General features: G+C 32.6%; 1 protein-coding gene across 2 annotated transcripts in view; it reads right to left on the bottom strand.

Moving 5' to 3' along the window:
* The window catches only part of TMEM131 (transmembrane protein 131), a 57,568-nt gene that overhangs the window by 13,931 nt on the left and 17,134 nt on the right, over positions 1 to 26,503 (bottom strand). For both annotated transcript variants that reach the window (XM_074300338.1, XM_074300337.1), the window contains exons 9-25: positions 20,574 to 20,684; positions 20,345 to 20,479; positions 18,899 to 19,003; positions 17,644 to 17,730; positions 15,527 to 15,679; positions 15,301 to 15,376; positions 15,040 to 15,157; positions 13,099 to 13,237; positions 12,875 to 12,984; positions 12,114 to 12,180; positions 10,146 to 10,297; positions 9,680 to 9,822; positions 9,078 to 9,264; positions 6,490 to 6,675; positions 5,683 to 5,841; positions 4,328 to 4,893; positions 1,511 to 1,686 (exon numbers count right to left, since the gene is read on the bottom strand). In XM_074300338.1, coding sequence (XP_074156439.1) covers positions 1,511 to 1,686; positions 4,328 to 4,893; positions 5,683 to 5,841; positions 6,490 to 6,675; positions 9,078 to 9,264; positions 9,680 to 9,822; positions 10,146 to 10,297; positions 12,114 to 12,180; positions 12,875 to 12,984; positions 13,099 to 13,237; positions 15,040 to 15,157; positions 15,301 to 15,376; positions 15,527 to 15,679; positions 17,644 to 17,730; positions 18,899 to 19,003; positions 20,345 to 20,479; positions 20,574 to 20,684 — 2,670 coding nt within the window. The remainder of the gene's footprint in view (positions 1 to 1,510; positions 1,687 to 4,327; positions 4,894 to 5,682; positions 5,842 to 6,489; positions 6,676 to 9,077; positions 9,265 to 9,679; positions 9,823 to 10,145; positions 10,298 to 12,113; positions 12,181 to 12,874; positions 12,985 to 13,098; positions 13,238 to 15,039; positions 15,158 to 15,300; positions 15,377 to 15,526; positions 15,680 to 17,643; positions 17,731 to 18,898; positions 19,004 to 20,344; positions 20,480 to 20,573; positions 20,685 to 26,503) is intronic.

The raw sequence follows: 26,503 nt of genomic DNA, 5'->3' as shown, positions 1-26,503 counted from the left end.
ATCACCACTGTTAATTTCTACAACCATACTAGGTGCTAAGTCACAGAAATAACCTGAAAAATATATTTTCCTTCACATTTTCCCTATTTCTGAAAATCTGTTGATTATGTTTATTTAATGAACAATATCTAAGGAACCTGAGGAGACATATGGCTGCCATCACAAAGTGATATTTTAGTAGGGCATATTTCATTCTTTCCTACCCTAATACTATTATAAAGCAATGTATAAGTGGTACAAGGTTATATAGCAATAACAATTCATATTTACATAACATACTTATAAAATTTATAGGATCATTTCTCTACAACTCCATACGAATGATGATAGTGAAAAACTTACCCCCATGAAGAAAGTAACAATTGAAGAAAATAAGTTACATGCTAAAGGTGAAACAGGTCTCATAATTAGGACCTTACATATGAGTAGATGAGAAAAAGGAGAACGAAAAAAGCACTGTCTTGTTTAAGGAGAAAATTTGAAGTAGAATAATTTTGAATTGAATCTTTACAGAAGGTTATTGATCAATACTTCTGTGAAATAGATTAATTAAATGATTTAAGTAAAAGTACAGAGGTGAGGATGAGTCAGTTTGTAAGGTTAATGTTAGAAGTAATGAGAGAGAGAGAGATGATGTTCAAAAAGAAAAGAGAAGAGTTAAGCAACTGGGATTTAAACATTTATCAAAATAAAAAAATGTCTGAAAGTAATATAATGAAAAGGCTGTGAAATATGGAACTCTAAATTTGTTAGTAAGTAGTTTAAATTATCATCACTTTTTATGGAGCATTAAAATATGCATAAAGCATCACAACAAATGTGAGGAAATGTAAAAGTTAGAAGTTAGTTTCCTTCTTGATATGAAAAAAGATATTTTTATATATTTTTTAAAATTAATGAATACCATAAGATTGGGAATCTTCTAAGAAGTTGGATACAAATTATTGATGGCAACATTAAAGAATTTGTCAATAATAAATTTAATTAGAACAGCTATTATGGATACCAAAATTAAAATGGTATATAGTGATTCAGGGAAATTAGTATATTATCTTACAAATTATGCTCTAATTTATGGCGACTATCAGTACCATGAAATAAGAAACTATTTCATTGGCTGGTTCTGTTATTTTTCTACTAGTCAAACAAAAAACTCTATATAATAAAATAAAAGTGGTCCTTCTGTTTCTCCCTTTGATACTTGAATTTTGAAACAAACTGTTTAAGTTACAGATTTCAGGTAAAATGTGACTTTCAGAAGAACTTCCTCCCAATCTAAGTATTTTATTTTGCTACTGCTTCCTCAAATACAACTCGGAGGGTAACAGCTGTCCTTTATTTCCTCTGGGAAAATGGAGAGAGTGTTATGTAAAATGACTTACTTAATGTCAAGAGGCTAAAATGGAAAACCCAGACATCCTTGGAATCCTTTTCTCTAGAACATGACTGACTATAATGGGGCACCCTCTCCACTACAGGAAGAATCTTTTGTGTTTTAATAGTTTTATACCTCTTTCAGAAGTGGTTCTGTATCAGGATTTGAGGTTTCTGTGGTGGTAGAAGAACTGTCATCATCAGCCAGAGAATCTTTCAGCTCATCCTCTTGTGGTCTCCCCTTTCCTCTTCTCTCCTTCTCCTCTCGTTTCTTGAGTGGTTTGACTTTGCGCTGAGGAGGCTTGCTTTTCCCTATGGAGAACAAAATAAAACTCCTGATTCTAAGTCTTTAACAACCACCATCCCCTATAAAAGAGATGTGAAGAGATATTAACCATTACGAATCAATGATTTACATTATATACTTCAAGAACAGTACTATAACGATGACCAATTCTGATGGATGTGGCCACCAATAGAGCAGTAATGAAGCCAAGGATGGAACCAGCTACACCCAGCAAAAGAACTCTGGGAGATGACTATGAACCACTAACATAGAATTCCCAATTCCTCTATTTTTGTCTGCCTGCATTTTTTATTTCCTCCACAGGCTAATTGTACACTGTTTCAAAGTCCGATTCTTTTTGTACAGCAAAATAACTGTTTGGACATGCATACATATACTGTATTTAATTTATACTTTAACTATTTAACATGTATTGGTCACCTGCCATCTGGAGGAAGGGGTGGGGGGAAGGAGGAGAAAAGTTGGAATAAAAGGTTTTGCAGTTGTCAATGCTGAAAAATTACCCATGCATATATCTCATAAATAAAAAGCTATAATAAAAGAAAAATGAAAAAAAAAAAAAAAAAAAAAAAAAGCACTAAATAATTATCAATAATGGGGAAAAAAAAAAAAGAATCAATGATTTAAAGGGCAGGTAGGTGGCGCAGTGGATAGAGCACCAGCTCTGAAGTCAGGATCTGAGTTCAAATCTGACCTCAGACACTTAACACTTCCTAGCTGTGTGACCCTGGGCAAGTCACTTAATCCCAACTGGCTCAGCAAAAAATAAAAAATAAGAGTCAATGAGTAAGCATTTATTGAGTGCTCTATGCCAAGAACTGTATTGTAGGCCTTTGGCCTTTGCCCTCAAACTCTCAAAGAGTTTGAATTTTGTAATGGAGATAATATATGAACAGACACACACAGCTTTGTAGGAGCTGGGGAAACTGGGAAAAGCCTCTTGCTAATGGTGGTCATTCATCTAATTCTTTTTTTTTTCCCCCTGAGGCTGGGGTTAAGTGACTTGCCCAGGGTCACACAGCTAGGAAGTGTTAAGTGTCTGAGACCACATTTGATCTCGGGTCCTCCTGAATTCAGAGCTGGTGCTCTATCCACTGCACCACCTAGCTGCCCCCTTATTCATCTAATTCTTAAAAGAAATCAAGGATTTTGGGAGATGGAGGTCAGAAGGGAGAGTGTTCAACTTATTGGAGGACATTGTAGCTCAGTCCTCTAAAGTTTCTCTAAGAACTCCTCATCAACTATAGTTTTTTGGGCTTTATTTTCTGTTGTTGCTATTTTGGATTTGTGATTTAATTAGTAGAAAGAACTTTCATGGAAGGAACTCCCTCTCTGAATGCAGAATTTCACTCCTCTGAAATAGTTAATCTTCAAGAGTTGCTTGGGGGCACCAAGAAATGCCCAGAATTAGGTTAGTTACTATGGCTTGCTGTCTCTCTAGACATTGTCTAGATATTGATGAAGAAAGTGATTTTTAGCCTTTCAATGAAATTCAGCTAACCTTGGTACACTTCAATGCTATATGAAGATGTATTCTGATGGAAGTGGATATCTTCAACATAAAGAAGATCCAACTCACTTCCAGTTGATCAATCAATGATGGACAGAAACAACTACACCCAGAGAAGGAACACTGGGAAGTGAATGTAAATTGTTAGCACTACTATCTATCTACCCAGGTTACTTATACCTTCGGAATCTAATACTTAACATACAGTAAGAAAATTGGATTTATACACATATATTGTATCTAGGTTATACTGTAACACATGTAAAATGTATGGGATTGCCTGTCATCTAGGGGAGGGAGGGGATAATTTGGAAAAATGATTACAAGGGATAATGTTATAAAAAAAATTAATCATGCATATATAGTGTCAAAAAATTTTTTTTATAATAAAGTGACTTTGTTTTCAATTAAAAAAAAAAAAAAAAGGCTTTCCTAGTCACAGAAGTCATATTGGAGATGGAAATTTGCACCCAGATTGCCTGATTGCAGAGCCATTATACCAAGCTGCTGGTACAGAGATCAATTTAAAAATCAAAACACAATGAATGGCCATTTTTAGCTTTTTTCACATCTTACTCTTAAAAATCAGGAATTAGCTAGATATCTGATTCAAGGGGGAGAAACAATGGAAAGACCCTGCCCTCATAAGTGAAGATGTGGAATGTATTATTTTACAATTCAGAATTGATAAAATTAAACACATGGGAATAACTACAAGAATCTGGCATTGTTGGCCTCCACCACTGTCATCCGTCTGTAAGTCTTGTTGACTGGAGATCAAGTAAGTTGATTAACTTGCCCAGGATCACACAGCTAGTGAAGGTCATGACTGGTGTGGGGGTGGAATATGAATAAAGCCAGTTGCTTTAACACTGAATACATACCCATGAAGTAAGAAACGCCCAATATTTCTTGTAGCTAAGACAATCTTTTTATGATGCTCAAGTACTAAACACAATCTTAACTGCAATTATTGGGGGAAATAACTTTTGTGACTATATTTTGAAAAGACAAAGCATCTTAGTTTAAAAATATATACTTGTGGATGAATATCACTATCATAATTATCCTGTTAGCATAACTATAAGGGAAGACAGTTTATTAGATTTTTAGTACTGATCAAAGAGTCCCATTACCTTTGCTTTTTGACATTGGAGATGGAGGTTGCTCTGAAAACACATCTAGTGAAGGGGATTCAGTGTGGTCAAAATCTTTGTCCATGGCTTCAATAAGACTGGTGATATCTGAATCTTCTGAGCTATGTCTTAAATTGCTGCCACATTCTGGGTGGGAAGAGTGAGCAAGTGGTGGAAGGGACACAGAGCTTTCAGGATGATGCTCCGATTGCTGAGGCACTGTTGGTGGAGGTGGGGAGTGCTGTTCCAGCAGGACCTGACTGTGGTGCTGGTTCTGCTTTGCTCCTTTGGACCTTCTGCCTGCCGTATGATTCTGTGTTACTGTGTTTGAATCCAAAACTAGGGTACCTGTTCTGTTAGCAGATTGTGTAGAAGTCCTGCTAGTAATGTTTGAATTGTTTTTAGATTTGAAATTTTCAACATCAGCTGAGTTTCTATTACTATGCAGATGAACTGATGGATTGCAGTGCTTATGATTTCCTGAACTGGATCTGGATGAGGAACCTCCTGTTCCATAGATTCCCCTACTGGAACTGTGATTGGTGTCAGATCCAAGACTGTTCAAGCTGAAAAAGGAGCAGTTATTATTAGAATATATAAATTAAAAATGTTCTGCTGTTCCAATTAAACAACACTAAGGAATTAGGCTCTAAGAGTTCTTCACTGATTAATGAGGTACAGCATGATTTACTAGGAGAAAGCACTACTGCATGGAATCTAATGGTGAATCAACATTTCACATCCATATGAAATTCATATACAGCATATATTTTCCTCATCAAAAATTTTATTTATTTATTTTTTTAAACAATTTATTTATTTTCTTTAAATTCTGAATTCCAAATTCTCTCCCTCCCTCTAGCCCCTTTGCCTTCCACTGAAGAATCAAGCAACATGATATAAAATGTGAAAATTGCAAATGCAAAATATATTTCATATTAGATAGCATATTTGTAATATACATTACCAAATAAAAATGATCTTCTGTAGTCAATTCATCAACATAAAATACTCTAGGAGAACATCAATGAAAAAAAGTGATCTCTAAAACAACAAAAATGTTCTATCTACCTAAAAATCTGTAAGCTGTCAGGTGCTGGCTCCCAAAACATTTGCCAACATTACAAAAAAGTTGTCTCAAGAATGAATGTTTTGCAGTTCAATGCTACAGTATAAAGCAATTTGCAAATCAGAATTAGGTTGATTTTTTGCTTGCGCAATAATGATAAAGAACATTTCTATATAGTACCTACTATGTTCTAGGAAATGTGTCAAGCTTTTTACAAATATTCTATCATTTGACCAGGTTTTATGAGTATTTACTTAGATAAGATTTATTACTGCTATGAACTTACTTCCCTTCAGATGAAATACCAACAATTCTCCTGAGATCAAATGGTCTTCCCATATCAAAAGGAGGGTTTGAAGCCTCAAATGACAGACGTCTTCGAAATGGCTCCCAAATTCCTTGAGCTTCTAAATAGGCTGTTCCAATTACCAAGAGAAAGAGTACACTACAGGGGACCAAAAAGTTGAAAAAATCAATGTTGGCATTATCAGAATGAAGAAATTAACAGCACAATAAAGTAAGGGCACAATTACTTGGTGATAAATCGTATATTTGTGCTTATAAAAGCACAAAAAATGTTACTTCTATCAGTCTTTGCTGAGTGAAATGAAAAGTTAATATGCCAAAAAATGAATAAAAAATTAAAAGCATATGTTTTACAGTATGTTATTAAATTAAATTCTGATCAATATTCACTTTTAAAGGATGGACCTCTCCATGAGATTTATTTTTGCCAAGAAAAATTTTGACTTAGTCAATCTTTCCTCTGTTTGTTTTTTATATAAAATTAACTAATCAATTTAGCAACTTAATTTGTCACTAGTACAAAAAAGATTCTGTTAAAAAATAAAAATAAAACAGGACAATTAAAGAGAGGAAATTTTTTGGTTTTAACTATTTTCTTTTAAAATTATTATGTATAAATCATTTTAGTAATTTCAGCTAATGGGGCTAAATTGATAATGTCTTCCTCACTGACAAAATATTTGCTTAATTATCAAAGATGCATGACAATCAGTGGTGGGAAAAGTTCCTTTTGGTTACTGAATATTTCCCATGCTTATCAAGTTCCAAGAAGCATATGATATAGTACCTCATTATTCCTGAGATGATTATGTACAGTGCCAATTCCCAATTAGGTCTGGGTAAGGCTTCTGCACACGTTGCTAACATATGATATGGAAGGGATGCATTCAATATAAAAGTAAATTCGGAGCCACAAGCTGTTTTGAACTTCAGTTCACGAATGACCCTGGAGGCAGTGAAATCTGGTGTAAACCTAAAAGAGAATGATGGCAAGGATTTATGTATTTAAAATATGATACTATATAACAATTAAAATCCTACATTAGTCCCATGAAGGATCTTTTTTTTGCTTAAAAAAATTTTTTTCCCTTGGTTTATACATACATGTACATTTTTTTACATACTTCCTTGAGTCAGAAAAAAAAAATCAGAACAAAAAGGAAAACCATGAGAAAGAAAAAAAAAAAAAAAAAAAGATGAAAATAGCGTGCATTAATCCACATTTAGTCTCCACAGGTCTCTCTCTCTCTAGATGCAGATGGTGTTTTTTATCCAAAGTTTATTAGGATTGCCTTGGATCAATAATTTGCTTAGAAGAACCAAGTCTATCACAGCAACAATCTTGTTGCTGTGTACAATGTTGTTAACAATAATATTGCTAACAGTAATATTCCATTACTTTAACATACCATAACTTATTCAGCTATTTCCCAACTGATGGCCATCTAGTTCTTTTCCAATTCTTTGTCACCACAAAAAGAGCATAATAGTCTTTTAATAGAAGCATACCATATAAATTTGGGGAGATATAATCAAAGTTAAGAGCATTATCAGGATCCATCATAGTAATGAATCTAGACAAAAATATGTAGGTCTTTTTCTGTTTTTCTTACTAGACCCTGTCTGTTCTTTATTCATGTGTCTTTAATTTCTTTCTCAAATATGTCTCAAGCTACATCTATTATAATAATTTTCTAACTAGATGTCTTATCTTGGGCCTCTATATTTAGACTTATGTCAAATCAATTTCCCTGCAACACTGTTACATAGATAGGATTCTCTTGTTCAAAAATGTCCATTAGTTCTCTACTATTTAAAGAATCAGCCCTAATTCCTTACCTGTTCATCACAGGTCCTATATAAACTGGTTAGAATTTTCCTCTCCAGACTTTATGTCCCTGAAATAAGTTCTCCAATCTGTGTAAACAAATCTACTTATTGAACATGTCAAAATTGTCTCTATCATTCTGTTCATATTATTTCCTTTTAACAGAATGCACTCTTATTTAACTCTACCTATACCCTTCTTTCAAATTGGGGTTCAGATGATGTCTAGACTTCCTCAAAAAACTCTTTTCTGACTATTCCAATCCACAATAATGCATATTCCTGTTGTGAATTCCTGTAATACAGTCAATCCTCAACATTCACAGGGGCAACATTACTAGAAAATGGTGTAAATGATAATATGTTGAACCTATGAGAAATATGGTTAAGGTTTCTATAATCCACTAAAAACTGTAACCTTTTATGAGATTACTGAAAATATACTTTTATGTATATAATTCTTTATAACAAAACATTAATTCTGATAATATGTATTTTTTTTCCCTAACAGAGTAACTGAAATATCCCAAAAAATGAAGTACACAAAATAAAACTGGTAACATGAAAAACGGTTTTTTCTTGTCAGTAATTCCCTGGAATTCTGTGACCTTTTGTGATAACATCTCAATTAAAACAAAACAAAACAAAACAAAAAAAACCAAAAACTTGTTTCAGACAATACTATACTGCTATAAACCTTTCTACCTTGGGCATTGTTTGAAAACCAAGGGAAATGCTGCTGGCACTTTAGTTATGGATGTGTTAAGACATCTAAACTGGCAAAGTCACCTCAAAGACGTACTCTACAAAGGTAGGAGAACAAGATCAGTGTAGCAAGATATTAGCTGCTCCACAAACCTGCATGTATTACTCTCATTTTTTTCTCTCCTGCTCAAAGGTGTAAATGTAAGCCACTGCCAATGTGAATGGAAAAATGATGTTCCTAATAAAATCACATAAATGCTTGAAGTCACAAAAGTTAAACATATGAAAGTTGAGGATTGACTGTATTTGTTATTTTTACTATAATATGATACTTATGATAATCTACCTTTCATTATTTATCTTTACATGTAATATACCCTGAGTTCCCCAATTAAATTGTACATTTAGGCCTGGAACCATGTCTAATACAACTTTTTGTATCATCAGCTCTTACTATGGTGTTTTATTTGCACATGGTATAAACTCAATAAATGATTGTTGATGATACAATGATTTTTAAACTCAGGCACTAATTTATACTTAACACAAGTCTTTCTACATAGTGAATTCTAAGCTAACCTTCTCTATTAAGAGATAAAGGAACTCTTAAAAATTTAATCAGAAAAGAGATTCAATCAGCTAAAATACCACACATTACCATTGTACTTAATGAAAAAATCAATGATCTGTATGTGATGCAAATTCAGTGCAAAAGCAGTGAAAACCCATTGTTAATTTATAATGCAATGATGAACTATAAAAACATTTATGGGACATTTCAAGACTTCAGCAGGAGAACTAATGAGAAAATCCTTCTTTAAAATTTAATCAGAAATTACTTACAATATAACAATATCTTTAGAGGCATTGGCACCTAGTGAAAATTCTTGACAGTTGACAACTTTAAATCCATATCCTTCACATGCATAGCCACTGATTTCAATGGATTTTATGTTAACTTGAAGTTGTCCAGTATTCTCAATTTTGAATGTTCTCTTCAATGTGAAATTTGGTTCTTTTAATTTCATCTCTAAAGAAAAGAAGACAAAAATAATCAGAACTTAAAAGAATTCTTGCCTCTTTGTGAGCTAGCTTTTCAAATAACATATAACAAATAATTTTATCACCTACTTTATTAGAGAAATTGTAAAGAATAGCAAAACCATCAACTTTTTCTTAGAAGTAACTCACCAATCTGAAAATAATTCCATCACAAAAGTCAGTATTTGAAAGAGAAGAAATCCTGTCATAGCATAATTCAATTTATTGATTTCAATGGCCACTTCTAGACCAAATCCAAAGAATATCTTTAGTTTTGAAAACATGTCCAGAAATTTACTTTTACATCTCAAGTTGATGTTCATACAAACATACCCAAGTGCATGACTAGGTACTAGAAAGATTTCAATCTGTCAGTACATTTGGAATTTTTATGGAATACTCACTATCTGAACAATCTTTGAGTAATGCTTCTGTGATTTTAAACCGTAAGGAACTTCCTGGACCTGGAGGTTTGCCTGCAATCCTCATGTTTTCAGTTGTTCCTTGTCCTTGTACCATTAGAGTATCCACCACAGTTAAATTATTTCTATATAAGAACAAAAGTTATGTACTTTTTAAAATGACAAAAATCTACATATTGTTTTGACCCACAATTTTAGAAATCACTATTCTGAAATGAGGGGGGGAAAAAAGCCAAATTCACAACTTATGAATAAACTACCTATTTAATAAAAATAGCAAGGGCTTCTTACTGTTCAAACTGTATCACATGATATATTAAATGTGTAACTTAGAAAAATATTTTAATCATATCGTGGGAGGCCTTTTGCATATTTTTTTTTTGACTTTTAATTAATGACAAAACTCATTTCTGAAACATTAATTAAGGCTTCCAATTCAGAGACATACCTGATTATGATTAATGAAGCAACAGTTTTGTTGAGGACTGGTGTAAATTTAACTTTGACAGATTTCTTTTCTCCAGGTTTTAAAATTATATTTAAAACTGAATGTCGAGACAGTCCTTCAGAAAATCCAGTTGTACTTTGCAATGGGTGAACCTTTAATCAGTAATATAGAGTCAACAGATTTAAAAAATTAAGTTTTATAAAGCAGCTTAATATTTATTCATTTGTTTATTTTTAGCAATTGGACACTTATTTTGTCACTAAATATTTGCTGAGGCTCTAGTCAACAAGGAAAGGGGGCATTATTTTATAGTGAACATTTACACATGTACATATTTAGGCCCAAATGGATTCTGTCCAAAATATTCAAAAACAGCTAGGCAGCCCAGTGGCTAAAGTGCCAGACATAGAGTTAGCAAGACCTGAGCTCAATTATGCCTCAAGCCCTAACCACTGTGTGACTCTAAGCAAGTTACTGAAGCTTCTCAGTCACTTTTTAAAATTCTCAACAATACCTATTTTGAGGGCTATTGTGAAGAACAGTTGAGGTAGCAGAGGTATATAAATTACTTTGTAAACACTAAAACACTGTATAAATATTAGTCTTATGATGATTTCAGAAATACTCTATTTCAGCAGAAATGACACCTTTCTTTCCAAATGGGCCAAGAGAACCTCCTTCACACATTACAGAACCTGAGAATGAGAAGAAGCCTTGGACATCAAAGTACTATATAAAGGCTTATTATTAATACTTATAATTAATATTATACATTGATAACATAATAATATATTAACATAAGAATAAGTCCAAAAAATGCACATATACATTAAGAGGATATTGTTTTCAAGTTTAACTGGTAATCACAAGTGACTTCAATGGAATCCTATACTTCACGGGATCACTGAGATTGGCTATAAAAGACCTTCAGTGTCAATGCATCTCAACTCTTATTTATGTGTGATAAAGCTGGGGAACAAAAAGTTAAATCACCTGTCCAGGGAGACAGACACACACACACACACACACACACACACACACACACACACACACACACACACACACACACACACACACACCCCAAGAGCAGAACTGGGCTCTGAATTCTTATCTCACTGTATTGTGTGCCTTGAGTCCATTCAAGGTGCTTCATCTTGAGTACATTAAGTACTAAATAATGTTGAATTAAATAAAAGTTAAGCGAATGGGACAGACAAGTTATTGCTCTGACTTTTTGAACCCAGAGAAATTAGAGATTACTATGATTTAGAGTACTCAGAAAAGGTTTAGTGGAGGAGGTAAAATTTGACTAATTGTAAGATATAGTTCAGTAAAGAAAGGAATACCAGGTGAGATCACTGTGAGCAAAGACATTGAGGTAGGACTAAATGTTTCATATCTAGCAGTATACAACACTCAAATATTTACTGTATACTTATTATTTCCAAAAAGTTCAAGTTGGGAATTAGTGGAATTAGGGAGGTATTGTGTGTGTATATGTGTGATATGAATGTATGATAGAAATATAATTTTTCAGATAAAACTTTAAATAATAAAGAAAGTATAGATCACGAACTTTATAGATAGATGGGGAATTTCTGAAAGGAAACAAGCAACTTTATTAATGTAATTTTGGATGGCAAATAAGAAATGTATAAATTGATCTACCTACGCAGTAATTCTCATGGTACTCATTGACATTTTTCCTAATTCTCCACACATTTTATTTTCTTCTAGATAATGCCATAAAATATTATTACTATTCTATCCTCATGTAATTCCTATGTAGTTTTTCCTATTCATTAGTTTATAAAGATATCCTTTTTTGTTTCTGAATTTCTTTAGTTCACTTTAAGACCAATAATTTGCAATCTAGTCAAATCTAAGAGCTAATAACATTTTCTCTTTGTTGTATAACAACCCGTTACTGATTTTCTTAGAATTTTATTATGAATGTTAAAGACTTACACAGTTTCTGAAGACTTGGAATTCTAATGTTCTCAAATCTAGATTTGCCATTTTACTCAGGTTAAACCTAAAATAAAAATACACATTACTTTGTAAATAGGATCATAATAAAAATAACTTCAATTGAAGAACTATTTATCAAGTTAACAATTTCAAATACCTATTTTATTTCTAGGGCAGATAATACAGATTAAGAAAAATATAAAATAGCTAAATTTGAGATTATTTTTATTTTTCCTCACATATTGTTCAGGTAAGACATTTCTGTCACATGTTGTTGACTTCTTCATAAAAGTTCCAAAAGAATATAAGACTACATCTTTAGAGCTAAAATAGACATTGGAAGAATAGGAAACTGAGGTCCTAAGTTATAAAGCTGTTAAGAAGCAGAGATGAGAGCTGAACCCAGGTTATATGACTATAAATTACGTGTTATTTACATTGTACTGCATTTAAGTTAATTTTCCTCCTCTAATCAAGACCTACATCCTTCACTTTCAATACTAATTCTTCCCAGAGTTCCAATGCTACTATATAGGTATGGAGTCACAGATGTGGGTCTATGATTTCTCTTGGATAAGAAAACTCCCTGTAATGAAGCAGGTCAGCATCTTTGCTCCAAGCTCTGTGCAGGTAAGGACAACAGCCTATATATGACAGAGATAGGACTCTGGCTTTGAGGCAAAAGGTCGTTTGTCCACAAGGTCAAGTTGCCTTTTATTAAGAAAAAAAAAGGGGTTAATTACTTAAATAATGTTTACCTTTCCAGTAGTTTATCTACAAAGGTTGAAGGATTAGAATACAAAGCCATGGGAATGAACTGAACATGAACAGGAACATCTGCTGGATTTTCTAAAACAATTTTTTCTTCCTAAAAGAAAATAACATAAGATCAAACTTCGGATTTCTACTAATTACAGGAAGATGTAGACATTCTGTAACAAAACTCTCTAATTCCAAAAACAATGTCACTCTGAATACTTACAGAAGAGCTATTTATATTTGTAAGTGGGAAACTCAAGAATCGAGGTGAACTAAGTATAGATGGCCAGGACAGCTCTGCAGTAATTTTTGATACTACATTTTTCTGAAGGTCTGTATCCACTTCAAACATGGTAGTCAATCTTAAAAAAAAAAAAAAAAGGAAAAAAGTTTTAAACATACAATAAAAACAAAATCCTTAAATTTCCTGAGTACAAGAAGTTATAACTCACTAAATTTGTGTAGTTGGGAAATTTAACTCTCACCTAAAAATACAGGCTTATTTTACTTTCTAATCTTTTCTAATGATTTAATGTCATTTTAGCTTTCTCTCTTTTAGCATTTTAAGTGTAACAATTTTGCTGTCTTATCTCACTTTATTTGGCTATACTGTCTCAAAGTTGAATTTGTCCAAAAGTTATATATCTTAAAAATAATATCAAGAATATGTATAGAAGAATTGTATTTGTTTAACATATATTGGATTATTTGTTGTCTAGAGGAAGGGGGGTAGGAGGAAGAGAGGATGAAAACTTTGGAACACAAAAGTTTTTGCAAGAAAGGGTGAATACTGAAAACTAGCTTTGCAGGTATTTTGAAAATAAAAAGCTATTATTGGAAAAAAAAAAAAGGGAAAATAGTATCAAGGATGCTACAACATTTAAAAGTGGAAATTTTTTTCAGTGTATTCTCTGTGAATGCAAAACATAAAATTGTACCAATAACTATTCTAAGTCAGGTATTAAAAAAAAAAAAAAAAAAAAAAAAAAAGATAGGCATTAAGAGAGATGTCATAAATTCCATATATCCCAAAAGGGAATTATGTATTTTTTAAATGAGTATATTTCAATGATTGAGAGTTAACTGTGATTCCTATAAAATTTTGATTGTCTAGATTAGAAGTCAAGATATTAGGCTAGAGGAATTTTTGGAAGTAAAAGGAAACAATCAGCTATACTATTTGAAACCTAAGCTTTCTTCCTAGTATTAACAAACATTACAGACAGAAAATACGGGATCCTATTAGACAGATATGGTGATGGTGGTAACTGTATAAGATTAATGTGATCTTTTTTAGCTGTTTCAGATAGGCTGCAATTTATAAGTGGATTCAATTTTAAAAATTATAAGTCAACTGCATGAAACTCAAAGCACTTATTCCTATAATAACAATGTTATAAATGGTGGTTTGATTCCAAAGCTAATTTACAAAAGTCAATTTAATCCATAATGTAATATCATAGAGGTTATAGTACTAGTATTCTAAATTTATCTTCTTTAAATTATTACATGTGTACTTTTCCAATACAAATGCAGGAGTAACAAGAGTGCATTATACTCGGCACAACTAATATACTCTTAATACAGAGTAGTGGGATGGCATTAGGAGATCAGGAGAAGATTGTTGGGGCTCTAAAAGCAACTGGGATTGGCACAGGAGAAAAATGAATAAAACAGCTCTTTGTAATATAACAAAGTTTCATTTTCAAGCTGTCAGGTCCCCCCCCCCCCATGTTAAAAGCAGGTTTGAATTATGTGGGAGTGCCATTGTGAAAACAAAAAACTGAGGAGTAAAAGTTTTCAGGAGAGGTAACTCTGAAGTGCTTTTTAAATATAAATGAAATATTCTCAATGGATATCAGCCAAAATAATAACTTAATTTACTTCCTTAGCTATTTTAAAAGATTGGACAATAATTCTTCAGTTTATAAAAGAATTCATCCATCAATTGATGTAAGAAAGAAATAATCATTTAGGCTCAAACATCTATTAATTAATTTATTTTTGGCGAGGCAATTAGGATTAAATGACTTTCCCAGAGTCACACAAGTATCTGAGACTGGATTTGAACTCAGGTCTTCCTGACTCTACAGCTGCTGTCCATCACTTGGCTGCCCCTCAAAAACCTATTGAGAATTAGGATAATTAGAACATAAAGACTCACCTATGACCTGCATTATCTTTTATTCCTGTCCATGTTCTGAATAAGTTTTCATGCAAATCCCAATCAGAATCCCACAAGTCTTCTTGCATTGCTAGGCCATGTTGTACTTTAGGTTCAGCTAAAACAAGGTTGAATTAAAACACACACACACAAACACACACAAAAAGAAAGCATTATCTTTTATGTAATTTCTATAAACATAGTGAGGGGTGGGTGAGTTAGAAGAAAAAAATAATTTTGCTAGAATCCATGGTTACTTACATTTGGACAAAAATGGCAATCCAACATAGCAATGATCCCCACACTGTAAACTAGGATCAAAATAAATGTTTGCTATCTGTAAATAAAAAAGAGAACCAATCATTAAAAACTAGATTGACCCTGAAAATATTTCAAGGAATTTCAAACTAACTATAAAATACAGAAAGAAAATATTAAGCTACAATTATTCTATAGACACAATAAATAAATTTTGTTTTTTACAAACCTTAGATTTTTTTCCTGGCTCTAGTTCTTCTTTATTGCTCTTTAATCGCTTGTAGTAAAATCGTACATCTTCTGACAATGAACGTATATGCTGTATTTTTACCTTCTGTGAGAAGGAACTCATAACATTTAAACTTTGATGAACTATCTTACCCTGAAGTTAGAAAAAACAACTCATTAGTACACTATTGTGCTTTTTTTTTTTTTTTAACAATGCATACAGCAAGATTACTGTATAAATATGTATACATATATTGGATCCAACATATATTTTAACATGTTTAACATATATTGGATTACTTGCCATCTAGAGAAGTGGGGGAAGAAGGGGAAAATTTAGAACACAAGGTTTTGTAAAGATGAATGTTGAAAATTATTTATGCATATGTTTTGAAAATAAAAAGCTTTAATAAAAAATTAAATTAAATTAAAAAATAAAAATTGTATACCCAAACAAAAAAACAAAATAGAAACAAGAAAGTGCATACTTCAGAGAAGACTGGCATTTATTTGCCCAAGAAACCAAAGGCCAAAGAATATTAAGAAATCAACAAAATCTATAAATCAGATTTATGTGATTATGTGAATGAAAAAATAAACAACTTTTCAAAGTTACAATAAACTAGGAGAAAACTAATGGCCAAATCACTGTTGCTTTATCTGGCTGAATTAAGTAAAATATTTAATCATTAAAGTTATTAAAAATATTCTTCTTATGCAGTTATATCAGTGGATGAAAACAGTGAACCTGAGACTATAACCAAAGAACTTAAACAATTAAAAATAGTTTTAAGCCACATTCAGCTCAGTATTGTGACAGAAAAAGTTGAAATATCTATCCTGCACACCAGAGCAGTAAGTCTAGAGATATTCTATTCAAAGGAAAGGTAGGTTTCTTTTCAGGGACAAAATATAATTAGTGTAAAAAGAAATTGGCTAGAGATAAAGATATAATGTTAAATTGGCATATATGCTATAATTCTGGGGAAGGGGAAATATCAGTGATATTATCTGCTTATGAGCTAGCTAGCACCTTCTTAAAACAGGTTTTTGTTTTCTAAGTTGAAGTGAAGCTAATGACATTAATACCATTTCAGGCTATTCAACACTGAATTTTATCTATTTTTTTTTTTTGGGGGGGGTGAATTCTCAGAAGTTTGAAAACTTTTATCACATGCCATGTCTAATTTCTGATTCAGTAGTAAACTGAGGAGAATGAATAGAAAAGAAAAAAAAAAAGTGAATGAGCTCAACAATAAGGAAGCATGGACAAAACTACCTATTATGAACCATTTAAACAAACAAGGATTACATTCAAAATATTAATTTTTTTGGTTTACAAGTTTGGATAATTTAATTTCTATAGATAAGACTTATCATTCTTACTTATGATTCATTGAGCTCTAATTCAAAAATACAGTTATGCTAACACATGACATTAATACTTCCTTTCCACAAGGTAAAATAATTTATATTCAGTAAAACTTTAGTCACCTGATAATGAGTAGCTTGAAGTATTGTCTACTTCTAAGTTATAACTAGTTTGGTTTTAAAGACTTTAGAAACTAATAATTTAAAGTATACTTAGAATTAAAAATTAAACTGGTCCTATAATCTAGGATTAAGAGCTACTCAAATACTTAATTTGAACGAATATTAAAACAAAGCATCTTGTTTTCTACAAGGAGGTTTTCTCTATTCCCTCCTTCATTCGTACTTCCCCTCCTAGTACTTCCTCATTGTGGTTAAAGAAATAAGGGGGGGGGGGAAGAAAACATTTTGGAGAAAGATGAATTAAATAAGCATTATCAAGAATCTAGTGATCTAACTAAATAAGGAATCTAGCTTGAATTAGGAAATGGGAGTAGAGAGAGGAGGTCAGAGGTTACAGGACATAGTTCTGACCAAAGATTAAATTCTATATGATGCTGAATTGATCAAAATTTTTATTTTGAATCTGCTCAATTTTGAATTAATGTTTTAAAAAAACCTCTTAAGTATATAATACAGTTTCCTCTAATTTGCACTTCTTACCACAAAATTAGTCCTGCTTTTAAAAACTGTTGGTGAAGTTTTGGGTAAAGCTAAGACAAATATTTTAAATGAATTTTATCTTACTGGAAAGGAAGGTGGAAGAACAATGTGCTTTGGGGAACAAGTCAAGGAACCCACTGCGATTACAGCCTTCACAGGAATTGTTAAGATCTGTAGGAGAAAAAAAGTGAGATACAGAGGAAAAAAAAATGTATTTAGTTTTAGTTTGGTCTCCTTAAAACATCACATTTACAAATGAAATCAAGCAAGCTTGGTATGTATGTGTCAAGAGTCCTTGGTGATATTTAAATTTAAATGACCTGCAGGTATCATTTATCAAACATCTTCAAATGTTAAAGGTTGGTTAATAATGATAACTCATATTTACATAGTTTTAAAAGTTTTACAAGGGGCTTTCCTATAAAATATGCCTAAAAGACAACAGAATTTCAAAGTACTTTCAAGTGAATAATTCATATAACCTCTAATTGAATAGTAAATAATAAATGTCAGAATAGGAACAGAAATAATATTTTCACGCAGCAAAGATTTTCTAGCTCACTGAAATCAAACCTAGGATGACCTTTTCTCTATGTGCACTTGTAAAATAGCAAAATAGGCCGACATTCATTTTCTTTGACAAAATTTTAATGTAGTAAAAACAAAACAAAACAAAACAAAACAAAACAAAACAAAAAACACTTGGATCTAACAGTGCATAACTACTGAAAGAAAGTAGGACTATTTCAAAGCCCTTAAAAATTTATCAGAAATATATCACAATACTATCAATACTATCGAAAGCATTACTTTAATGTATCACATCAAACTCTTCTTTTACCACCCTTCAAGACTATAATGACTCTTTATGATGATATGTCAGACTGTTTTATTTAGAAATCAAACGCTATCTTGCTTTCATCCTCTTCAAAACTACAGTGGACTATCTAATCTTTTGAATGTTCCTTAATTGAATTAACTTTTTTTCAGATCATTATCTTGTTAATAAAGAGTGTAATCTTGATAATTAAAAATCTACTTTAAAAAAACACAGCATAGGAGAAATCATGTTTCAGTTATCATCCAGATTTAGTTAAAGTGTTTCAGTCTAATGAAATTCAAGAAAGAAAGAAATTTCAAATATAGAAATGACATAGCAAAGAATTTTTCTAAAATTCCTTTCATAATCAAGAGGCTTGGATTCTTAGGTAAATACATGCTTGTTTTTCCTAATTTTTCAACAGAGCACAATTTTTCAATTTCTTAGAGAATTGCGAAATATAGTTAAAATGGGAAAGAGGAAAGAATTTCATAAAAAACTTCTGACATTTAGCATTACCTCATAATCTGTTGTTATCTGTATGGCTCCATCATGAATTCCTTCAAGTTCTTTTGCAATTAATTTGACTCTGAATACAGCAAAATAGCCAGAAGTTAATATTACCTGTATGTGGAAGAAATGATAGATAATCAGCCCTACTCAGCAGATTCCTTCAATAAAATGAATAAGAATGCTACAATAATCACTTCAATTTGAACCCTAAAATTCAAAGTGTAACACTGAATTAAAATTTCAAAGAAATGGGATCCTTTATCGGGTCCTTACTTGTATATATGTACACAGCCTAGAGACAGAATAGGACCTTAAGGGGGGATTTTAAGGGGGGATATAAAGTTTAAGATAGAGGTTATATAATACTATAGGTAAATGGGTATACATCCTCTCAGCCCCCTGACCCAAAAAAATAAAGCTAGTTTTGTATGAAAATTCTGACAATCAGTAAAATTCTAAAACTTTATTTTCCAATTTTGTCAAATGAGTTTCCCTTTAATTCACTAAAATCTCTAATAGATCTTTGGCAACAATTTCCAAAACATTATCGGAACCTCACTAATGATTTGTTTTGTTCTTTTTTTGGTTAGCATTTCAAATACTAGATAATGTATAGGAAGTAATTTAAACTGTATTTCCTCTTTTATACTGTTAAGTCCATCTTAGTATAAAATAGATAAGGGGGAACTACTGCTCACACTGGTAACTTCCCCTCTTCCTTACCCATTTCAGCATCTAAAATGACATTGTTATAGTTATAGAATGGGAAAACAAAAAGGTTTGACAGTGACAAATGTGGAACAGGGAGACTAAAGCAGACTTAACTCATAATATAACTAATTCTCAGTACCTCAGCTACATTAGCCCTATGCTCTATAAACCCCTTTTTGCTATCTTTTTGGGGATGGATCTAATATTGTCCAAATTAGCTAGCTTTTGAAAACAGAAGATTTAAATGATAATTTAAAATCTTCCTTTGCTATATTGCTTTTCATGCTACAGAGAGTCTATAACCTTGCTTCCTATATAACTTTATTTCAAAGCAGTACCTGTAATATATAGGCTAGCTCCCTGGAGGGCCTGGGGTCAGCTCTCTCCTTCTAGAGTCTGGAGTCACCAACCTCTCTCCTCCTCATCTTCTGGACTCTCTCCTCCTCACATTTCTCCACCCTCCAATCCTTGCCTGGGATTATCTTAACACCAAATACTCAGCAAGCACCAAAAGTGAGAAGAGCCATTATCCAAATATATGCTAATAGAGTCATAATCTCATATTGAATAGGTAATTAGCCTTAAATGCTTAGTTGTCTGATTCAAGAACATCTTTTTGGAGTTTCAGCCCTCTACAAGTACCATCAAATAAGTATTAGCCACAAGTGTTCAGGTGTATAAAAGTCTTATTTAGGAAGTTTAAAACCTCACATTAAAGAAAAGGTAATAAAGTGTACTTACTGATGACTGATCTGGTACAGGGGAGTTTTCCAATTCTGGAAGCATTGATATAATAGTAGTTCTGTTGCCTTTCTCCGTAGTTAAAAGTTCTATCGTTAGACCATCTCCTATAACATGCCAGCTTTTAATAGCCAACTTGAAAAAAACAAAAACAAAAAACAATGATTTCACTATCAAACTGTGAAGATCTACATTTTTTTCTATAAGGAAAAAAAAAAAGATTCCTTACCTCAATTGGATTGCTATTTATGATTGCAAATAACATATTACTTGCTTCTGTAGCACTAAGTATGCCAAAATCTATATAGCGTTCCTCCATTTTGGGGGATAACACAAAATACTAGAAGGATAGAAAAATATATTAAAAGATGTTAAGTTCAGCATTAAAAGATGTTAAATTCCAAAACACAAATATTCACAGAAAGTAACAATTATATTTATGAGATATGTATATATAAAGAGAAATAAAACAGCACCATAAAGTTATGAAAAATATTCTTTTTTTCAACATAGATGCTATATTTCAGAACTTCATAAGGTGAAAAATTATGTAAGTCATTAGGGTCAACAAACCTAGCTGGCTATCTATCTATTTTCTATGCAGTATCAATATATGAGGAAAATATAGAATATGATGCACATTTGAGGCAGTTTAAAAAATTTTTTTGAAATTGTATAATTAGAAACAAAATAAAATATAGAATATATAAAGACACATATAAATAAGACTGGCTAAGATATAAGATGTCACAAAATCTTACTGGTTTTCATGTTGAAAATCTCTCACTTTTTTTCCTAAATGTTCTTTGGCATCTCAAATTAAATATGTTTGAAGAAATCATCCTTCCCCTAAAACTTCCCTTTTGTTCCTAACTTTGCTAATTTTATTAACAGCATCACTATTTTTCTAATCACACAGCCTCAAGATCTTTTCCCTCTTACTCCTCACATTCATTAGATTGTTCGATTATCTACTTGGATCTGGAAGAAAGGTTAAGAATCATGTAGTTCAGTTTTTTCATTTATAAAATGAGGAAATTGAGGCTCAGAGAGGTCAAGATCTTGTCTTAGCCACTCTAGCAATAATTAGCAGGGTCACAATTCAAATTTAGGACTTTGATTTCAAATCTGGCACTCTTCCCACTGCATCATGCTGCCTTCCCAACTGTCTGACAAGGAAATAATGAAAAACCTTTTTTTAAACACTGTACACAAAGCCTATTTTCACTGTCATTGCAAGTCTGACTCTCTCAACCTCTCTGTACTTTTTTTTATGACATTATCTTTGCTCTAACTTTATTTCTCTCCTCAATTTAAACCTGGTAGTTAACAAATTCAACTCTTCACTGTCCTCATCCCATGAATTCCTTGCCCTCTTATTCTATGATGCTCATCCTTTGCCCAATCACAGCCTTGGATTACTCCCACATTCTGCCCACTTTTTCCTGAAGAGTTAGTGCTAGTTATATAACTCTGTTAGCAGCTTGGTATATACTACATATTTATGTGACCTAATTCTATGTTCCCTTCAATGCAGAAAGGTAAGGTAATGCATTAATACCTTCTGAATTGATTTTCTATCTCACACTTAATGCTATTCCACACCTCTTTGCTCCTCAAGTCTCTCCTACTTCCCTTTCCCCTCTGCCTTTTAGCTGAGTACTTCACATTGTATTTTGCTAAGAAAAATGAGGCCTTTATTTTCTCAGCCTCAAACCCCTTAACACCATCTTCCTACTCTCTTTCGTCTGTCTCTAGGAATGAAGTGATTTTCATTCTGCCAAATTCAAAGCCTATACACCTTTGCACTTGATTCAATTCCTTCCCTTCTTCCTTAACTTGTTTAATGGATTATACAAACATACATTGTGTGTGCGTATATTCTTCCCATTTCCTCTGCCTCCCCTAGAATTATGAATCGCCTTAGTTCTAACAGCTTTAAAAGTTATTTGTTTTCCCTTTGTTGTTGTTAGTATATAAATTATTTATTTTTAGTATATATGTTGTTAGTATATAAATCATTTCCTTAAGTTTATAAATGTTTTCAAAATTATTCATTTTTATATTAATTTTATGAGTATAGAATGTTCTTCTGCATTAGTTCAATTAAGTCTTTTCCTATCTCTCTGAAATCTTGTTTTCTCATTTCTTAACAGCACTGTTATATTCCATCACATTCATGTAACCACCATTCTCTAAGTCATTCCTCAATGGATGGACACTTCCTTCATTCCTTTCCAAGAAGCAAACCTGAATCACCACCTCCACAAGACCTTTGTCTTCCATGCCAGATAAATCACCCCACCTCTTCTCACATTACAAGTATCCTGGATTCCAGCCTTTACCTGAGATTGGCTGATTTTGCTAGAGCCTAAGGACAAGGCTCAGACCAACATCTCATTCCTTTTAAAATTACATTCCCAATTCTCCACAGGTCCCCAAGCAGGGTACTCTCATCTCCCCTCAGTAGAAAGTAAGTAGCTCTGAGGGCAGAGACTTTCTTCATTTATTTGTATTTCCAGTGCTTAGAGTGCCAGGGACTTGGTAAGAGCTTAATAAATGCTTGTGAAACTAACTTCATAGATACAAAGAAATCCCAGAGATATAGCAGATGTGTATCTGCTCAGCTTTTGTTGTTACCATCACGGGTATCTGACTCTTGGTGACTGTATTTGGGGTTTTCTTGGCAAAGATACTGCAATGGGAGGGATAGATTCTGGACAGTCGGCAGAATAGGTCAGTACATTTCAAGCTCTCCAGATTTCCCCACAAACAGAATAAATTTGTGCCTCAGGACATAGACTGGTGAAAAATCAAGACTGCTTGGGACAGAACTGGGGTGGGGGGAGATATTCTAAGTACAATCCAAGAAAATCTGAAGAAAGACACTGGGCTGGGATTAATCAGTATGAAATACAAACATCTTCAGCTTAGCTCAGCAGAAACACCAAGTGGGGACCCCTGGGAGCCTCAGTAGGAACCACAGAGACTTTCACCTCCCAGACCATTCGTGGAGTCCTGCTCTGCACTGAGACATGGCCCTGGGGGAGAAGGAACCATCACATCTGATAAGTGCAGGGATGCTGCCAAGTCAGTGAGAGAGCTGAAGAAAAGCTTGAGGCACCATCTCCCCACTGTACAAATAGAGGTACTTCTTACTAATAAAATGAACTGGCAAAGAAGAATGAATCCCACCAAAGAAACTACAAACAGAGTTCCTCTTCAGAGGAGAACATAAAAACAAGCTTCTACCCCAAAAGATAATGTGAAATGGCTCCTAGACCAGAGAGAATTTATAAAAGAACTCAAAAAAAGAATTTAAAAATCAAATAAGAGGCATTGAGGAAAAACTTAAAAATCCAAGAAAAACAAAATCACGGAGGGGAAAGTTAACTAACTAGAAGAGGAGATACACAAGCTCAGAGATGAAAATAATTCTTTGAAAATTAGATTTGGGCAGGGGGAAGCCAGTGAAGCTATGAGAAACCAAAAAATAACAAATCAGATGATAAAGAACAAGAAAATTAGAATGTGAAATATAAGAAAAATGACAAATCTGGAGAAGAGATCAAGAAGAAAAAATGTAAGAATTGAAGTGCTTGAAAGTTGTGACCAAAAAGAGAACCTTGACACAATAATGTAAGAAATAAAAATAATAATAATAATAAAAAATCCTGGAGTGATATAACATGGAGGGAAAGTAGAAATACAAAAAAAACTCACTGATCACTATCTCTATCTCAATGTGATCCTTTGTAAAAAACACATAAGAATATTATTGCCAAATTTCAAAACCCCCAAAGATCAAAGAGAAAATTTTGCAAGAAACAAGAAAAAAACTCCAAAAAACAAATACCCTATAATGAGAATCGTACAAAATTTATCAATAAAAGACCATAGATCCTGGAATCATATCTGCCATCAATCAAAAGAACTAGGACTGCAGCCAAAATATCATATTCAGCAAAGTTATAATATTGAATGAGAAAAATGGACATTCAATGAACTTGTAGGTTTTCAGGACTTTCTACCAACCAAACCTGAACTTAATAGAAAATTTAACATGCAAAGGCCAATATTAAAGATTAATTTCAAGGAATTCAATATGGACAAATTGGTTTTTTACATGGAAATATGTATTGTGTTTAAGATTGACATCAACAATATGGTAGCTTAAAAGAAACATTGGGGCAGAGTTAAGGTAAAAATAGTAATTAAGTGAAGAGGAAGAATAGACACAGAGGCCTTAGAGGGGGGAAGAGAGCATGTAGTTCTGAAATCCTATTCACATATCAGTTAAATAGGCAACACTACAGATATATAAAATAGTTATAATACCCTCCAAAATCTATAAAGAAATAAGGGGGGTAGGATGGGAGGAGGAGAAAGCAGTGGGTGAGGAAAGAAGACAAGGGAGGGATCCATAGTGGAGGGAAGTTAAGTAATAAAAAGGCAAATTAAGAAGCAGAAATAAGGTAGAAGAGTTAGTAGGGACAAGAAAGAAGTATATATATATATATATATATATATATATATATATATATATATATATATATATATATATATATATATATGTGTGCATATATATACATAAATATATCTTTTCTTTTTATATCTTACTTGGGGATGGGGGGATGAAAGGGGGAAAAAACCAATAAAGTAAAAAATGATGTGCAGCGCAGAGAACAAAAGAACAATTTATAAGGAAGTAAAGATGGATACTCATGAATATAATTTCTTCTACTAATACACAAACACTCTCTCTGATAATTTGTTGTTATATATTTTGAATCCTCCCTGATGTTCCGCTGGGCACATGACAATGCTCTCTTTTGTTTTATTTTATTTTGTATTCCTTTTCTCTTTTTCTTATTGTTTTTTTTAAATAAACAAAAAAAGGAAAAGAAAAAAAAAGATACTGGAGTGTTTTGCCATTTCCTTCTCCAGCCCATTTTACAGATGAGGAAACTGAGACAAAGAGGATTAAGTGACTTGCCCGGGGTCATATGGGTACTAAGTGTCAGAGGCCAGATTTGAGCTTAGGAAAGTGAATGTCCTGACTCTAGACTAGCACTCTCTCTACTATGCTCCCATCAGCTCAGGAATTTGGTAATTAGAGCTGCCTCAGACAACATGAATTTAAGTACTATTTAGGATTATGTGGCAGTGTTCCATGCACAAAATTTGAACCCTGGACTTTCAGACTCCAGTTCTATCCTCTACCTTTTACTGTCTTTTCCTGAGTCATTGCTATACAGCTCTTATCTTGTACTTACATACTTCAAGGACCTAATATTTTAGCCATGGGGGTCTTCTTTCTTCCTTTAATATAAATCAGAATCCTTCTGTCTTAAAGATCAATCTTTGTGAATTGTGAACAAAAATTACATCACCAATCATTATTATTAACAAATGACCTAAGTTTGAATCCTTCCTTAAATTCTTATTAGCTGTGACCTTGGGCAAGCTACACGAGAACTATGTGACTCAGTTTTATCACATGTGAAATGGAAATAGTGATAGTACATACTTTGCAGGGTTGTTGTAAGAATCAAAAGTTAAGATGATAAAATATGTTTTGTAAATCTTAAGTGCTACCCATAAAATATGTTTTGTAAATCTTAAGTGCTATCCAGACGTTAGCTATTCATATTTGTTTTCATTAACATCTTTTCTCTTCCTCTGATCTCTTTTGGGTATAGGTCTAGTATGTATCAAAGGACACATGTAGAGACAGGTATGTGTGTGCCTACACACATGTATTTATGTGTGTATATTTGTATGTTATAATCCTTATTAGAACATAAACTCCTTAAGAGTAGATATATTCATTCTTTATATCTGTATTCTTAAACCTGGTATTGTCTTGTCTTTTCATACAATCCCATCTCTCATAAATCTTTTGCCCTAATCTAGTGCCAGCCATAATATAATGTCTACTAAGATAACTAGGTCTCTCTTAGCCTCCCTAAACCCTCACTTCATCTATTCCTGCTAGCTGTTACCCTAACCCTCCTCTTTATTATGGATAAACTTTTTGAGGCCAGCTACAGTCAGCATCTCCAAACCTTTCCTCTAATTTCTTCAAAATTATCTGTAATTTAGTTTGTGTATAGCTTTATCATTCACTTGAAATTGCTCGCTTCAAAGTTTCTGATC

Source organism: Sminthopsis crassicaudata, chromosome 3, assembly GCF_048593235.1.
Source record: "Sminthopsis crassicaudata isolate SCR6 chromosome 3, ASM4859323v1, whole genome shotgun sequence".
Lineage (NCBI taxonomy): Eukaryota > Metazoa > Chordata > Mammalia > Dasyuromorphia > Dasyuridae > Sminthopsis > Sminthopsis crassicaudata.
The sequence above is the reverse complement of the archived record's forward strand: the minus strand, read 5'-3'. Positions and strand labels throughout refer to the sequence as shown.